This window comes from Monodelphis domestica, chromosome 1 (genome assembly GCF_027887165.1).
Source record: "Monodelphis domestica isolate mMonDom1 chromosome 1, mMonDom1.pri, whole genome shotgun sequence".
Taxonomy (NCBI): domain Eukaryota; kingdom Metazoa; phylum Chordata; class Mammalia; order Didelphimorphia; family Didelphidae; genus Monodelphis; species Monodelphis domestica.
In genome coordinates this window covers 340,704,439-340,723,085 of record NC_077227.1, presented here as the reverse complement: position 1 = coordinate 340,723,085, position 18,647 = coordinate 340,704,439, and the positions used below count along the sequence as shown (strand labels likewise).

Genomic DNA, 18,647 nt, shown 5'->3' with positions numbered 1-18,647 from the left:
GGAATGGCTGATCAAATTGTGGTATCTGTTGGTGATGGAATACTACTGCTCTCAAAGCAATAATAAACTGGAGGAATTCCATGCAAACTGGAACAACCTCCAGGAATTGATGCAGAGTGAAAAGAGAACCAGAAGAACATTATACACAGAGACTGATGCACTGTGGTACAATCGAACATAATGGACTTCTCTACTAGCAGTAACACAACGATCCAGGACAATTCTGAGAGACCTATGAGAAAGAACATCAAACACATTCAGAGGAAGAATTGTGGGAACAGAAACACAGAAGAAAAACAACTCCTTGATCACATGGGTCGATGGGGATATGATTAGGGATATAGACTCTAAACGATCACCCTAGTGCAAATATCAATAATATGGAAAGACACATATCAGTGATACATGTAAAACCCAGTGGAATGGTGAATCGGCTATGGGAGGGAGGTGAGGATTGGGGAGGGAAAGAACAAGAATCTTGTAACCATGGAAAAATACTCTAAATTAATTAATTAAATAATTTTTTAGGAAAAAGATTTGTATTTTCAAGTTACTTCCTATTTCACAAAACTGTAGATGTATAAGCAAAACTGTTTTTTCTTCTTAAAAATAAAGGTTATATTGCTTATATTATAGTGTGTTTAATAAAGAAGGATATCTGGGGGCAGCTGGGTGGCTCAGTGGATTGAGAGTCAATGGGAGATGGGAGGTCCTAGATTCAAGTCTGACCTCAGACACTTCCCAGCTGTGTGACCCTGGGCAAGTCACTTGACCCCCATTGCCTAGCCCTTACCACTCTTCAGCCTTGGAGCCAATACACAGTATTACTCCAAGACAGAAGATAAGGGCTCAAAAATAAATAAATAAATAGACAAATATAAATAAATAAATAAAATAAAGAAGGATATTTGTGAAGTGGGGGGAAATGCTAGCAGAGATCTATAATTTCACCAAAGGCAAGATAATTTAGTGGAATAAGCTCCGAATTTGGAAGTGAGGAAAGACCTGAGTGACTCCTATTTCAATCATTTATTATCTGTGTGACCCTGGGAAAGTACTTAAAACTCTTTAGGCCTCAATTACCTCACCTGTAAATGAAGGTGTTGGACAACCTCAAAAGGTCCCTTCTAGTTCTAAATTTGTGACATATAAATTTAGGATTAAAAAAAAAATCACTATTTGACAAGAACTGCTGGAAAAACTGGAGAAGTTTGACAGAAACTAGGTATCAAAATGGGAACATGATTTAGACACAAAGGATACCATAAGCAAATTAGGGGAGTATGGAATAGATTACCTGTCATATGTATGGATAAGAAAAGAATTTCTGACCAAACAAAAAATAGAGCATTGTAGAATGTAAAACGAATAATTTTAATTACATTAAATTTTAAAGGTTTTGCACATACAAAACCAATGCAGCCAAGTTAAAAAGGTAAGCAGAAAATTGGAGGGAAATTGTTTATAGCAAGTTTCTCTAATAAAGGCCTCATTTCTCAAATATATAGACAACTGGGTCAAATCTAAAAAAAATACTAATCTTTTCCCAGTTGATAAGTGGTAAAAAGATATGAACAGGTAGTTTTCAAATAAAGAAATAAAAGCTATCAATAGATGAAAAAATGCTCCGAAACATTATTGATTAGAAAAATGCAAATTAAAACAACTCTGAGATTATCATCTCTTTGATTGACATGACAGAAAATGAAAAAGACAAATGGTAGAGAGGATTGGGAAAACTGGGACATTAATACACTGCTGATGGACTTATGAACTGAACTAACAACTCTGGAGAACAATTTGGATTTATACCTAAAGGGCTATAAAACTGTATATCCTTTGATCCCACAATACCACGAAGTCTATACCCACAAAGAGATGAAAGGAAAAGAGATTACATGCATATTAAAAAAAAAATATATATATATATATATCAGCTCTTTTTATGGTGGCAAAGAGTTGGAAATTGAGATGTCCATCAATTAGGCAATGCCTGAACAAATTGTGGCATATAATAATGATGGAATACAACTGTAGTATAAGAAAAGATGAATAGGGACAGGTAATGGATAGAGTGCACTGGGCCTGGAGTAAGAAAGTTTCACCTTTCTGAATTGAACTCCAGGGAGGGAAGAGGAAGGGGAAGGGGGAAGGTGTGTGACTGACTTCATTAGATATTTCCTTGTGGAAACTTCATCCCAATGAAGACCAGCATCTTTTCCACAATTTACAGTCTTAGCTGCCTGAAGCACTAAGAGTTTAAATAATCTTCCCAGAATCACACAGCCAGTATATCATAAACAGGATTTGAATTCATGGCTTCAAATCTGGCTCTTAAGCCAGTGTTCCACAAGAGTCTCAAGTATTTTCTAATATATCTTAATATTTTCCTTGATCTCCTTGATTAAGCATAATTCTTTTAAACCTACATTTGTATTAACTACTGACTGTTAATATTATACAAAAAAAGGTAGAAAGGCCAAAAAATGTGTCATATTGCCTAAGGGATATGATAAATATTGCACAAGGGGAAAGAACTGTTTTAACCAATTAGTAAATATTTTACTTAAAAAATAGTAAATATTTTACTAAAAATGTCCTTGAACCTAGCCAGCATTTAACATTTGAAACTTTTAACTAGCTGTTCAGAAAAATAAAACAACTCCAAATGCAACAGCAAGAGATACTGGGTGATATCTGACAACTGCTTTAAGATGAAGACAATAGTACAGCCAAAAAGAAAGCTCTGATCCAGGGATAGTATTAATGTGGGTACCCTTCCAATAGATAAATGGGGTAACACCTCCAAAGGACTATGTGGATACCCCTCAAATCTTATCTCTATATCTTCTAGGAGGAGGTCCAATTAATGTATTGGTGATCTTCTAGATCTCTTGACAGTATGTCGATATCTCATTTCTACATCTTAAACAGGAACTTATTAAACTTGCAGTATGCCAGATGAAGTACACAATGCTGGGAATACAGAGAAAAAGCAAAAAAAAAAAGTCCTTGCCCTGGAGGAGAAGACAACATGTACATAAACAAGTACATAGATGATACCTACAGAACAGATGGAAAGTAACCTGAGAGGGAAAGGTATGAGCAGCTGAAGGAAACAGGAAAGGTTTCATGCATTTCAAAAGTGGCATAAGAGTTACTCTTGAATGAAGTCAGGGAACCTAAAGAGGCAGAGGTAAGGAGGGAGAGCATTTCAGGCACAGGAGTACAAGTCAGTGTAAAAATACAGAAACAGGAGATTGGGAGTATTGCATATGAAGAATAAGAAGGGCAAAGGTTCTGTGACACTGATTATTTTTCTAATATTTTAATAACTAATTCAATATAAGCAATTTCTTTCGAAACCCCACGTATTTAATTTTATGCATTCAAAAACAAATACTCTGAGAAACGGGTCCACAGGTTTAACCAGAATGTCAAAGGGGTCTATAACACACACACACACACACACACACAAATTTAAAAACCCTGTAGTTGCAGGGGCAGCTGGGTGGCTCAGTAAATTGAAAGCCAAGCCTAGAGGCAGAAAGTCCTAGGTTCAGCCGTGGTCTCAAAACACTCCCAGCTGGGTGACCCTGGGCAAGTCACTTAACCCCTACTGCCCAGCCTTTACTGCTCTTCGGCCTTAGAACCAATACACAGTATTGTTTCCAAGATGGAAGGTAAGGGTTTACGAAAGAAAGAAAGAAAGAAAGAAAGAAAGAAAGAAAGAAAGAAAGAAAGAAAGAAAGAAAGAAAGAAAGAAAGAAAGAAAGAAAGAAAGAAAGAAAGAAAGAAAGAAAGAAAGAAAGAAAGAAAGAAAGAAAGAAAGAAAGAAAGAAAGAAAGAAAGAAAGAAAGGAAGGAAGGAAGGAAGGAAGGAAGGAAGGAAGGAAGGAAGGAAGGAAGGAAGGAAGGAAGGAAGGAAGGAAGGAAGGAAGGAAGGAAGGAAGGAAGGAAGGAAGGAAGGAAGGAAGGAAGGAAGGAAGGAAGGAAGGAAGGAAGGAAGGAAGGAAGGAAGGAAGGAAGAACTAGACTAGAATACATGGAAGAGAGTTTTGTGTAAAGTCAACAAGACAAGTCTATAATTCTACAGGTAATAAAGAGTAATTGGAGATTACTGGATAGGAGATGATATATGGTCAAACAAAGGCTTTAGGAAAATTTGTTTGGCAGCTGTATAGAGTAGAATGTTAAAATCTCAATCCACCATATACTTCCAGATTAAAATTGGCACACCTATCAGTTGGGCTTAACATAGCAGAAAAACAAAATGATAAATGCTGGAGGGGATGGGAAAAAAATAGATACACTAATGCACTATTTTTCAAATAATGAACTGGTCAAATCATTCTGGAAGACAATTTAGAACTTTGTCCAAAGAGCTATAAAATCATGCATACCCTTTGACCCAGCAATACCCCACTAGGTCTGTACCCCAAAGAGATCAAAGAAAAAGGAACTATATGTACAAAAATATTTACAGCAGCTCTTTTTTGAGGTGGGAAAGAACTGGAAATTGAAAGGATGCCATCAATAGGGGAAATAATTGAACAAGCTACAGTGGTTGGGATAGAATTATAAGAAATTATAAGAAATGACTAGTGGAGGCAGCAAGGTGGCTCAGTGGATTGAGAGCCTGGCCTTCAGATGAGATGTCCTACGTTCAAATCTGGCCCCAGACATTTCCTGTCTGTGTGACCCTGGGCAAATCACTTAACCCACATTGCCTGGCCCTTACCACTCTTTTGCCTTGAAACCAATACACAGTATTAATTCCAAGATGGAAAGTAAAGATTTAAAAAAAATTAAAAGACTAGTTAGACGTTTTCAGAAAAACCTGGTAAGATTTATGTGAACTGAAGCAAAGTGAAATTAGTAAAACCATGAGAACACTGTACATAGTAATAGCAATACTGTAACAATGACTAACTAAGAAAAGCTTAGCTATTCTGATCAAGACAATGATCTAAGACAATTTCAAAAGACTCTTGAAAAAATGCTATTCACATCCAGAGAGAAAACTGATGAACTTTGAGTGCTGATTGAAACTTTTTTTAAGTTTCTATGCTTCCTTTCTGCCCCCCCCCCAACATAGCTAAAATGGAAATGTTTTACATGACTTCACATATAATAATTACAACATTTCTTACCTTCTCAACAAGAAGGGGAGGTATGAGAGGAAGAGAATTTGGAACTTAATTTTTTTTCAAATCAATGTTAAAAATAAAATAAAATTTAAATGTAATTGGACTAAGTTAAAATAAATAAAAGCATCCTATAACATAGATAATGCTAATTTGTGGTTTTCTAAGCCAATATGCAGCCCACAAAGATAATTTCTATGAGTTTGATGTGGCAAAGAATTGAAAACTAAAAGGATGTCCCTCAATTGGGGAATGGCAGAACAAATTGTGGTATATGATGATGATGATGGAATACTATTGTGCTATAAAGAATGAACAGGATAATTTCAGAAAGAGTTAGAAAGACCTATGTGAAGTGATGCAGAGTGAAATAAGCAGAACCAGAAGATCATCATACACAGTAACAGCAATATTGAGGAATGATCAAATGTGATACTTTGCTACTAATACAATCCAGAACAATTCTAAAGAACTTATGAAAAAGAATGCTATCCACCTCCAGAGAAAGAATTGTTGGAGTAGAAATACTGGTGAAAACCTATCATTTGGTGTTTTGGTTTTATGGGATTGTTCACATACAAGAATGAATAATATGGAGATTTTTTAAAAATAATTTTTAAAAGGCTGACCTTATTTTTCCCCCTAGACGTCTGTGCTTATCATCTCAGTTAACATGTTTAATGATGAGCCCAAGATTCTGGCTTTAACTCCTATTTAACCAGTTAGGTTTATGTAGCCTGATACCTTGGCTACAACTAATATCTTTATCAATCAGTTCTCCTCTAACATAGTAAACTAAGAGAGTAAAAATAAAGCTACACAAATCCATCATTAATGATGGAGAAAACTCAGTAAGTGGCTTAGAAACAGCCAATAAGTAGGGTCATAATAGGGCTAATACGTGATTATTTGCAGATAGACAGAACCCAGAAATCAACAGAAAGCTAATCACTTCCAAGAAAAATGATGTGACTACAGTGAATTCATAATGTGGTAAAAATGGCTTAAAATATGAAATTTCAATTAGAAAATAATTCTAACAATCAATTTTTCTTATGCAAAGATTTGTCTAGGTCTTGAATTCTATTTTCATAGCCAATGCTTTCCTGAGCCAAAATAGGATCTTAATATACCAAACAGATGAATGCTTTTAATTCAAACATTAAAAACCTACTATGTGCAAGGCATTATATTTTTATAGAACATTAGAGAACAGTACAGCATGCAATTGTAAAAGTTACTAATAAAAATGCAAATATCCATTTTAATCAAGTACCTCAAATTTGTAATATTCCTTCTTGTAACATCATCTGCCTTTACCTGATCCAATACCCTAATCACTATACTATTATATATCATATATACTATTATAAGAAACTTTGGTTTCTTTGGTTCATAATGTTTATTCATAAGTCATAGTGAAATGCCATACAAAATTATGAAATAAATGCATACATCTATGGTCTGCATCCCATCCTAATCACACCATACTGATCCTATTCTAAGATAAATATATTCTTTCTTATTTCATATGAGTTCATACATATGCCAGCAAGACCTGCCAGAAAAAAAAAAATATTTGTTGAACTATTTAATTCAACAGTCTCACTAATGTCTCTAAAATTATTTTTTGTAAAATCTACAATGGCATTTTATGTGAATATCCAAAATTAAACTCAATAAATATTTAATTACCTGAAATGTATGAGACAGTGCTAGAGTCTATAGAAACTTCAAAAATACAGTACTTCAATTTCTTATTTCTATCAAGAGCACCACCATCCACCATCAACTATCTTAGCCTTATTCTCAACTTTCTCTCTTCCTCACCCCATAAATGCATACGGTTACTAAACCTTGTCATCTTTTTTTTTTAAACCTTTACCTTCCATCTTGGAATCAATATTGTGTATTGGCTCCAAGGAAAAGAGTGGTATGGGCTAGGCAATGAAAATTAAGTAACTTGCCCAGTGTCACACAGCTAGGAAGTGTCTGAAGCCAATCTCTAGGCCTGGCTCTCAATCCTATGAGCCACCCAGCTGCCCCCAAACTTTGTCATTTTTACTCTCCACAATTTCTCTATCCTCCACAAAGCTGTCAAAATGATTTTTCCCAAAGCAAATCCCTTACTATATAATCTCTTCATCAAACTCCCAATGGCTCCCTATAACTTCCAGTATAAAAAGAAAGCTCCTCTGCTTGTCATTTAAAGCCTTTCAAACCTGGTCCCAACCAAACCAACTAGCCCTATTACACATTATCCCCATCCACATAACTATTTAGTCTTCTTGATGTTCCTCAAACAAGACAATAGTTTATATCTTAGTGCCCCAGCATTAGCTGTGTCCCATTCCTATGAAGGTCTTTCTCCTAGCTCTCTGGATTCCTTCAAAATTCAGTTTCGTGCGCCACCCTCAAAAATGACTTCATGAATTTTGGACAACTTCCATGACAATGATGAATGCTTTTCGTTAAGCTTATATCTTCTTACTTTATGCTTCAATTAAAAAGTATAATTAAGGATTAATAATAATAAGCATGTTTTTCTCTACTGTTACATAGTTCAAGAAACCTTGAGATGTTGATACAAAAATTTTAAAGTCCCTTAACTTCCAAAAGTTTACAATCTGATAGGGAGGATAATACACAATAATACACATCCACAAACAAATGTGATACAAAGTATCTGACAAAGGAGTGAATTAGACAAAGTACTAGGCAGATGAGAATATAACTTGGGGGTAGGTGGAAGTTCATGAGAACTAATGTTTGATGGAGGTTATAGCTCCTAATTGATCCTTGAAGGATAAAGATTTGGCATAAGCAGAGATGTAGAGGGAGTATGTTCCAGTCATGGATTTAGCAGGTCAAGATCAAGGAATAGCCAATGGTCCAGTTTGACTAGAACAAGGTAAATATGCCTGAAAAGATAGGTTGGAGTCAGATTTTTTTTGTCCTTAAATGCCAACCTAAGAAGTTGGCCTTTTATCCTACTGTGGGCAATAGATGGCCACTAAAACTTTTTGAGAAGAGGCTTAGCTTGACTATCGGGGTTATGGTTAAGCATATGCATTAGGAAGAATTTTTTGGCACCAGAATAGATTGGTGAAAGGAAAGATAAGATGACAGAAAAGTTAAGAGATTATTACAATAGTTTAAGCAAGAAGAAATGAGGGTCTCAACTAGGATGGTAGCAGTTCAAGGACAGAAGGAAACTAAGGTTTCAAGCACAATATCAACAGAAATAGAAAAACTAGGATACTGGAAGAGAAAGAGAGAAATGAAGATTTAAGTTTTAGATGAGGTTCCAATAGAACATCAAGACAAAAGTGAAAGCCACCAGAATGACACTCAGGGTTGAAATATCAGGCTCAAAAGGCTGTCAACTCCTTTAGAAGGCTGTAAACCAAACCTGAATAACTAAAAATTGTGCAGTCTTTTTAATGTATAAAATAATAATAGATGCCAAATATCTTATATTTACAATGTTTCAGAATGTTCAAAATTATACGTTCTTTTGATCTTTATGAAATAATTTTGAGACAAGTACATAATGATGACACTGCCAATTTAAGTATCCCAAGTTTCAAAGCACTATATATATATATATATATATATATATATATACATACATACATACATACATGACAGACATATATCTAGTACTTGATTGGATATACCAAAAATATTATTCCCATTTTATAGATGAGGAAATGAAGGTTCAGATAGGTTAAGTGATTTGTCCATGGTTATATAAAGAGAAATTGCTTAAAAGCCCCAAGGAAACAATGGTATCTGGATCCCCTTGTTCCTATTCTAGCACCCCAAGAAAATGCTCAAGGAAATAAATCTGGAGGAGATGTAATCTGGCAACTACCTCTATAAATCCTGCAGCCCCTGCCTCCTTGGCCACCACAGGTCCTAAAGACCAAGAAAATATGGTTCTCATCATCAGAGTCTTGGCACTATCAAATGGTTCAACAACAGAAATAGAAGTGATTTTTTTTTTTAATCTTTACCTCCGAATTTAGAATCAATACAGTGTACTGCTTCCAAGGCAGAAGAGAGGTATGGGCTAGGCAATGGAGGTTAAGTAACTTGCCCAGGGTCACATAGCTAGGATGTATCTGAGACCCCATCTGAACCAAGGACCTCCCAGCCTCCAGGCATGGCTCTCTATCCATTGAACCACCTAGAAACAGATATGATTTTACTCATGAAAATGATAGCAAAGAAGATGCATTATCGACTACCTTGCCTAAGGATCTGATTTATCCCTCCTACTGTATCATCTCTCACAATTAGCTAGCAAGCTCCAAAAGAACAGGGATACTTTCACAAATTTTCTTTATTAACATGGTGCTTTGCATATAATAAGCTCTTTTAAAAAATTATTTTTTAAACTTTAACTTTCAGTCTTGGAATCAATATTGTGTATTGGTTCCAAGGTAGAAGAGTAAAGCAATTGGGGTTAAGTGACTTGCCACATGGGGTTAAGTCACATGGCCAGGAAGAATCAAATTTGAACACAGGTTCTCCTGTCACCAGGCCTGCATCTCTATCTACTTAGCCACCTAGCTGCCCCTCTAAGTTCTTAAATGCTCTTTAATTTATTCTTGCAGCTAATGTCAAAGATAGGATTTCAACCCAGAGCTCTACTTTGTTCTACTGCAATATCACATAATCTACACTGGATCCAAATTCACAGAACTCAACTCAAAGCTCTTCACAAACTTCATCAGTCTTAAAATAGTGAATACATGACAGTTTGTCAAAATCATATTGTAGTTAAGGAAAGGATAAATTACTTTGGACAAGTCACCTAAAGGAAAGGTGGAATCAGAATCTGCCACTGGAATCTAATATCTCAGCTCCAGTGCCAAACTTCTAAAATTTTTTGCAAATGGAATGTAGCTGCATTTTTCTCAATAAATAATTTTAAAAGATATTGCAGATATTGTTTTCAGCATATATAGCAACAGATTTAAATAAATGTCCCCCATATTCTTATAATCTACTCAAATTTGTACATTCCACAACCATTCATTCATTCAATAAACATTTAAGCAGCACCTATTATGAGCAAGAAAGAGTATACAAAGATTAAAAAAAATGTTTAAGTCTCTGCCCTCAAGGTGCTTACAGCCAGATTTTAAATTTATGCAGATCTTCTCCCTAACAAGGAAAAAATCCCTAGCAAGTCATTAACAAGAACAGGTTAAAACACTATTCAAATATATCAGTGGATATATTCACTCTGCTTTCTACTATCTAATTAGAGGAACTGGTAAATTTAATCAACTAAGTCAAATTTAAAAGGAAATCCAATTTTGCAAATGATGTGCTAATATCTAAAACTGACCCAATCCTGACATATCATACTTTTATGTATTAAAATATTGGATTCAATTGTATGCAGTATAAGAATCTGCCTGTATTTTTTTTTCTAAATGTTAACATGCCAACAACAGTCACATGAGTAGATGGAGAAGATGGTCATTAAAAGAAAATGGATGGCTTTTTTTAAGTCAACAATTAACGTTTAAAGAAACAAGAACAAATCTTTAGGAAATGTGAGATTTATGAACATCCTGGAACTGTTAAATGACATAGGTCATGAATTACATTGAATTAATGAAGACACCCAGACACAGGAAGCAAGAATGACTTGCCCAAGGTCATATAAGAAGTCTATTCTAGAATACAGATTAGGCTTTAGGTCTCCTTAATCCAGTCTAGTGATTTATACACAATCTAAAATTATTCGTGACAGTCTACCCAAATTCCTTAAAAAGTCACCTTAATAGCTAGAAAAATGTGATGTAGGAAATGACATTATACAAATGATGAAAATAAAAACAAAGACTGGGTCATATTAGGTTTAAAATTCCAGTTTTAATCTTTTTGTGGTTTTGTGGCAAATAAAACAGCTTATACTGACTTTATGTTGAATCCTTAACATTATTCATTAAAAAGCATCTTTTAACATGACTAGATTACAGGCATTTGTGTATCAATCATTAAGTATCAACAGCTATAACCTAGCTGTCTTCTGACAATCAAGATGGATGATGAGTTGTATCATTAAATATTCTTAGGCCCCGCTGTTTCCAGAAAAATATGGTACAGTAGCATAAAATTTTTTTCTTCCTGAAGCCTGTTTCTAAACTGCTGTTAAATAACGATCCAACATTTAACTATTCATTTCCTCCCATAATTGTTATGAAAAAGTATTTTCTTTCATCATAATTTTCAAGAGCTTAAAAATACAAGTCCTCCATCTACACGTCGCCATTTCTAAGAATACATGCAACAAAAGATGGCCTTTAAAAAATTTGCAGGCCGTCCTCTCTGGGTCTCTCTCTCTCTCTCTTTTTTTAATTGTCTTAAAGGGAAGAGAGAGAGAGGGATGGCAAAAACAGAGCCAGCTTTGAGGCATGAGTAATCCCATCTCACACAGCAGGGAGCGCTGGGCGCAGGCACCGATTTCAATCCCTCTCTCCGTCAGTTCTTTTTCAGAAGATTTCCACCCCTCCCCCATTTTCTTTACATTGACAATCGGGGTAACCAGAAATAAAAGAAAAGGGGGGGGGCGAACGGGGAAAAGTTGACCTTTTCCATCTCAAGCAGTGCCCCCAGCTAGACTAAGGGACCCGCCCGCCCCTGGGGGAGGTCATTGCTGAGGGGACCTCCGATGGCCGCACAAGGGGTCTGCTGAGTCTGCGGGAGGGGCGTGGGGGGGGAGGAGCGCTTACATCCCGGGGGTGGGGGGAGCGCCCTGGGGCCAGGCCTGGTTCGGCCAGAGCGTCCCGCGCTGGGCCTGCAGAGCCTCGGCGTCGCGTTCTAGGCCCGGCGGGAGAGGAGAGCGGGGCCCCAGGGGGCGGCAAGGCGGGGCTGACCTGCGGACGAGAAGGGTGCGGGCTCGGCGGTTGCTCACCTGCTGGTATCTGCTGCCGCTGCTGGGCTCGGCCGCCGCCGCCATGGCGCAGCCGGGAGGGCGGAGGGGCCGCTGCGGGGATGGAGCCGGGGGAAGCGGCGCCTGGGCTGCTCTCGGAGAGGCCCGGGAGAATGGGGGGAGGGGATCAGAAGAAGGGGGCAACAAGGAAGGCACGGATCGCGGGGTGGCCCCTGCGGGGAACACTGGGAGGCCGCGGCTTCCCTCGAGTTCTCAGCGAGCTGCTCTTGCCCGGCCTGACAGTGCAGCTGTCGAAGCACAGCCGCGGTCTCTCCAAGAGGAGGCGGAGACCGAGACTAGACGACGAAGCCTCTGCGCCGAGCTGCGCTCCCCTCCCCCTCCCCCTCCCACCACTTCCCCTCCCTTCCCGGCCCCGATCGCTCGGCGCGGGCGCGAACCCTCCCCCTCGCTCCCCACCTCCTCCTCGGGGCTCTCCCTCCACCTTCTTCTTCTGGATTCTCTCCCCCCCCCTCTCGCTTTCCCTCCTCCTCCTCTTCTTCGTTTCCCCTCTCCCTCCGAGATCCCACTCCTCCTGACTCTCCCTCCTTCTCCTCGTTCCCCACCTCCTCCTTCTCTCTCCTCCCTTCCCCTTACTTTCCTTCCCTTCTCTCTTCCCTCCTCCCCACCTTCTCTTCCCTCTACACCCCACCGTCTCTTCCACTCTCCCCCAGGAAGGGTGGGGGGTAATTCTGACCCTCTAATTCCCCTCCACTTTTCTCCCTTCACTCTGTCTCTCCTTTCCTTGTTTTTGTGACCCAGAGCCTCCTCCCCTCCCTTCTCAGGCCTTTCCTCAGCCTTAACTTCTTCCCTAGCAGTCCTCCTTCAGAATTAGAAAGAAAATCCTCCTTTCCTCCCTCCATCCCACCACTACAATCACCACCACCTATTATTAGTACATCTGAGGCTGGAAAAGGTTCCTAGAACTGCTTGGTTAACCGAAAGAAACAAAGGAGATGTAGTAACTTTGCCCTGTTATCACATTCCCTAGAACTATAGATATGAATATATAGGTATAATTTTTTTCTTTTAAGACTGCTAGATTCTCCTCTAACCTGGAAAAAATTCTCCAATTATCATCAAAAGGTTTTGTTTTGTTCTTTATCCTTCTCGGTTTATGTGTCCATGAGCTGAGTGAGGGCTTTGTAGAAATAGAAGTATAAAATACAGCTCCTTCCTGCAAATTTATAAACTATTTAGAAGAAAAGATCTCCAAATTCTAAGAGATGATGCCCCCCCCATGCTTTCGTGTGTAAGTAGAGATATACATGTATGGTGTGGATATACACATGAATGCATATATGTGTGTGCATATACATATGTATGAGCATATATATTGTCGTATATACATTACATACTGTTGAATGGAAGGAAACCTTTTAGGTTGCAGCTTTGTGAAGAACAATGGCCTTGGGCTTGAATCCCAGCTTTGCCATTTACTAACATGACTCAGCAAGTTACAACCTTTCAGAACCTCAATTTCTTTGTAAAATGAGGATCCTTGCACAACCTGGCTCACATAGCTCTATAAACTATAGCTTTAAAATATGAGCCACTGTTATTTTCTTTTATCAGACCAGTGATGTCATACACCCACCTGCAGCTTGCTGAAACCTCTGGTCAGAAACCAAGCCCTGGGGGACTTAATCGCCCAGGTGGGGAACACTGTCCTAGAGGTTGTGAGGTCCTGTGGAGTGGGCTCACAGCCGTACCTTCGGACCCAAAAGACTTACCCTTCTGTCCTTGCTGCAGCTCTCTTACCCTCCCCTACTTTCTAGTTTTGAAATTAACCATTATCAAATCAATACTACTCTATCCTGGAGGACTCTTCTTGCCATCCCTGACTTCCCAAACTAAAATATACTACCCTGTCCACTACATTTTGTCTCCCTATCAAAATGGAAGCTCCTTGAGGTATGGGACCATTTCAGCTTTGTATTTGTATTATCAGCACTTAACACAGTTCTTAGCCTTAGAGTGTTTAATAAATGTTTTTTTCACTCATTCAGCAGTAGGAGGAACTACCAAAAAAGGAACTCCCTCCACCAATAAAGATTATTCCCTACTTTGTAAAGTACAGGTTTGGAAAGTTACCTGGGGCATCACAATATCAAGCAAATAATGCAGGGTCACACTTGGGGGTGGAGAGAACACTTAAACCCCCATCTCCCTTACTCCCAACAACAGGTCCTCATCTACTGGCCACTGTGCCTATGTTACCAACTATCCAATGGTAAGAAGTCCATTGTGCCTCATAGTGGGAAAAGCATTGAATTTGGAATCAGAAGCCCAAGCCTGAATCTTGGATCTGCTCCTCATAATATGTATGACTTTGAATGAATTACTTAACCTCTGTATGCCTCAATTCTCCCCTCTATAAAATGAGGGGGTTCTGCTAGTCATTTTCAAAGATTTCTTCACCTCTAAATCCTATGATCCTGTAAATACGGTGGAATTCAAAGAAGGGAGAAATCACTGGAGGATTCAGGATAGGATGAGGTTTTTGATAATTTGGAGGCAGAAGAGGAACTACACAAAATGAATCAATCAATTAATCAATAAACATTTATTAACTGCCTAGTATGTGCCAGGCACTACTAAGCACTGGAGATAGTAAGAGACATCCCCAACCTCAAGGTTTACAATCTAGGGACATGTAGGTGGTTCAGTGGATAGAGAGCCAGGGCAGGAGGTCCTGAGTTCAGATGTGACTTCAGACAATTCCTAGCTTTGTGTTTCTGGATAAGTCACCTAACTTCAATTGCCTAATCCTTACTGCTCTTTTGTCTTGGAACTAACTTCATAGAAATTCTAAGATGGAAGGGAAGGGTTTTAAAAAAAGAAACTGCTTACAATCCAGAGGTAGAGACAACATACAAAGCAAGGATAAATAGGAAACAACAGGGGAAAGTACTAAAATTAAGAAGGGTTGAAGAAGACTCCCTGTAGAAAATTGGATTTTAATTGGTTCTTAAAAGAAGCCAGAGAGGTAAGTGATCAGAGCAGAGGAGAGAAGTGTTCCAGGCATAAGGGACAGCAATAAAAAATGCCCAGAGCCCAGAGATGGAGATCCAGCATCCCTGGATGGAAGACTACATTAAGGTGAGTAAGGTAAGAAGATTGGAAAGGTAGGAGGAGATTATGTTATGAAGAGCTTTGTATGCCAAACAGAGTATTTTGTGTTTGGTCTTAGAGTCAAGAGGGAGCCACTAGAGTTTATTGAGTTAGAGGGTGGCATGATAAAACTTGTTCTTTGGAGAAATCACTTTAGTGGCTGAATGGAGCATGAATTGGAGTTGGGAGAGACTTGAAGCATACAGACCCATCTGTAGCCTATTGCAATAATCCAGGCATTAAGTGGGCCTCTACTAGCTGGGTGGCAGTGTCAGAGGAGAAAAGGGGCTTATTGGAAAGATGTTACAAAGGTGCATCTTTTGCAAAGGCCTTGGCAACAGCTTGGATATGGGGGGTTAGAAAGAGTAAAGGAGTTCAGGATGACTCCTACATGGTGAGCTCAAAGGACTAGAATGACAAGTCACCCTCAACAAGGGGGAGATAGGAAGAATGGTGGGGAGATTTAGGGAAAAAAATAATGTTTGTGGAAAGTAATATGTGCATGTGTGTGTTGGAGGGAGCATATACTCTCAGTTTGCTGTTTGTTTCAAAAAATTAATGTTATATTTCAGTCATTGTTAGTAACTTTCAGTACATATCCCTTTGTTAATTGATAGTAACTGGTTAATAGATATTAGGGAGATGTTAGCTGGTTAAATGATAGTGAGGAAAGTACATATATGATGGTTCATGAACAATAATGTTATAGAATTCCAACCCCTCAGGCTTATCTCTAGAATCCCCCCACTGGGGACCCAGCCTAATCAAGTATAAGTTAGGAGAGTTATCCCAGAGCCTGTGCCTCACACATTTCACAGGTTTCCTTGATAAAAGTATGAGGTCAGAGATAGACTTTAACAAATTGTATTCTATTTATCAATTGATAAATGGTCAAGGAATAAAAACAGGCAGTTTTCAGATGAAGAAATCAAAGCAATCTATAATCATATGACTACTATTGTACTATAAGAAATGATGAGCAAGATGATTTCAGAAAAACTTGGAAAGACTTATATGAACTGATGTAAAGTGAAATGAGCAGAACAAGGAGAATATTGTACACAGTGACAGCAATAATGTATGATGATTGATTATGAATAACTTATTCTCATCAATAGAGTGATCTAAGACAATTCCAAAGGACTCATGATGAAAAAATGCTATCTAACTCCAGAGAAAGAACTGATAGGAGTCTATAAGCAGATGAAAGCATACTATTTGTCACTTATATGAGTCTTCTTCCACAACATGACCAATATGAAAAAACATTTTGCAGGATCATACATTATAACCTAGATCAAATTGCTTACCATCTCAGAGAGAGGAGAAGGGAAGAAGAGAAATAATTTGGAACTCAAAATTTTAGAAAATTAATGTTAAAAATTCTTACTGGTAATTGGAAAAAATAAAATAGTATATTGAAATATCTTTAAAAATTAAACTATTCTATAGTAGGTCATATCTTTATATCATATTGACTGAAAGACATAGTCAAATCAGGCCAATATTGTACTTATTCTTTGTTGATCAAGCAAAAGCATTTGATTCAGTAAAGCAAATGCTGCCTTAAAGATTTGTTTCTAGCAAGGTAACTCCCATGTGTATACAAAAATAACTTTATTCAATAACTTGCTAGCTATAATTCTCAAGAGAAACAAAAAATTCAAAGACATATATTTATTATATATGTTGGCAGCCCATGACAATGTTTGCCAGGTGGAAGAGAAATTCTTATGTACAAGAAGTCTTCGAAATTTTTTTATATGAAGATTCTATTAAGTTGATTGCATCATGACTGAGACCATTGCAGAGCTTCCAAATGAGAGCTCTAATCACTCAAAAGAGTTCTTCCTAACTATCCACACAATAAAAACTAAGTCGATGAATAATACCTATTGCCTATCCTATAATATTCCATTAGACTCACATCCCAACATAGCTGTTCAAGTGAAAAATCAACTGACCCCAGAGATGAGTAATAGGAGAAAACCAAGCTGAATTACTCTTTGAAAATTGCATAGCACTTTTAATGAGTCCAGTTTCTCTATGAAACAAAGACCTATATTTTCAACACCAATATTAACCTAATAAAATGGCATAACTATAAGTCATAGATTACCTCAATTCCCGAAGAACAAAGTTTCAGACCATTCAGAGATTAAAGAAGTAACAGTAAACTGGAGTGAGTTGTTAAATATTTTGAATGAAAAACTGGACAAGAGAAGGAGCATAAAGGACATTGGGAGAGAGACTTCTGATCAGAAAAAGAGAAAACCAGTTACATAAAAAGAGAGGAAGAACCAGGGAATAGGATATACTTCCCCTTGGGAACCAAGCACTACAAAGAAGCCAAAGGACGCCCCACATCAACAGGTTGAATAGGAACCTGTAGAGGAGTTAAGGTAAGATATGGACAAGGATAAAAAGGTGTGAGCTTTAAAAAGGGAATATCCACACTAATGAGATCAGAGATCTAAATACTTCAAATTCTTGAAAATTTGTATTTTTTTTTGTTCTAGTAGGGTTTCTGTGTGTGTATGCGCATACATGTGGTTGTTCTTTTATTCTTATCCAACTTGTGATTTTATCAGTTTGGATAACTTTGGTGTGGAAACTTCCTACACTAATACAGATCAGGAACCCCTCTATAATTTATAGTTTTCTTTTTTAAAAAAATTATGAACTTAAGACACCAAATAAAATGTAAATTTCCATAAAAACAAAATAAAAAATAGAATTATATAGAAAACCTCTAGACTCTACTTATTTAACTTATTTTAAAATATATATATAATATTTGTATAATTTATTACTCATAAATTTTTTATAGTTTGTGATTTCAGTATGTGAAGGTGAGCCCAGGAAAGGATGGAGAATGGAAATATATTTCAAGCAGCAACTAGGTGGATCAGTGAACTGAGAACCAGCTTGAGAGACAAGAAGTTTGGGGTTCAAACCTGGCCCTAGACACTTCCTAAAATAGAAAGTCAGACCTCAAACTATACTATAAAGCAGTGATCATCAAAACAATATGGTGCTGGCTAAGAGACAGAAAGGAGGATCAGTGGAATAGACTTGGGGTAAGTGACCTCAGCAAGACAGTCTATGATAAACCCAAAGATCCCAGCTTTGGAGACAAAAACCCAATATTTGTCCAAAACTGCTGGGAAAATTGGAAAAGAGTATGGAAGAGATTAGGTTTAGATCAACATCTAACACCCTACACTAAGATTAAACTCAGAATGGGTGAATGACTATATAAAGAAGGAAACTATAAGTAAATTAGATGAACACAGAATAGTATACTTGTCAGATCTTTGGGAAAAGAAAGATTTTAAGACCAAGCAAGAGTTATAAAAAGTTACAAAATGCAAAATAAATAATTTTGATTACATTAAATTTAAAAGATTTTGTACAAACAAAACCAATGCAAAT

General features: G+C 37.6%; 1 protein-coding gene across 1 annotated transcript in view; it reads right to left on the bottom strand.

Moving 5' to 3' along the window:
• Nucleotides 1-12,484, bottom strand: part of NDFIP1 (Nedd4 family interacting protein 1) — a 56,207-nt gene extending 43,723 nt beyond the window's left edge. Inside the window, exon 1 of the mRNA XM_007473804.3 lies at nucleotides 12,084-12,484. Coding sequence (XP_007473866.1) covers nucleotides 12,084-12,128 — 45 coding nt within the window. The 5' untranslated portion in view covers nucleotides 12,129-12,484. The remainder of the gene's footprint in view (nucleotides 1-12,083) is intronic.
• Between the last annotated feature and the right edge of the window lie 6,163 nt (nucleotides 12,485-18,647).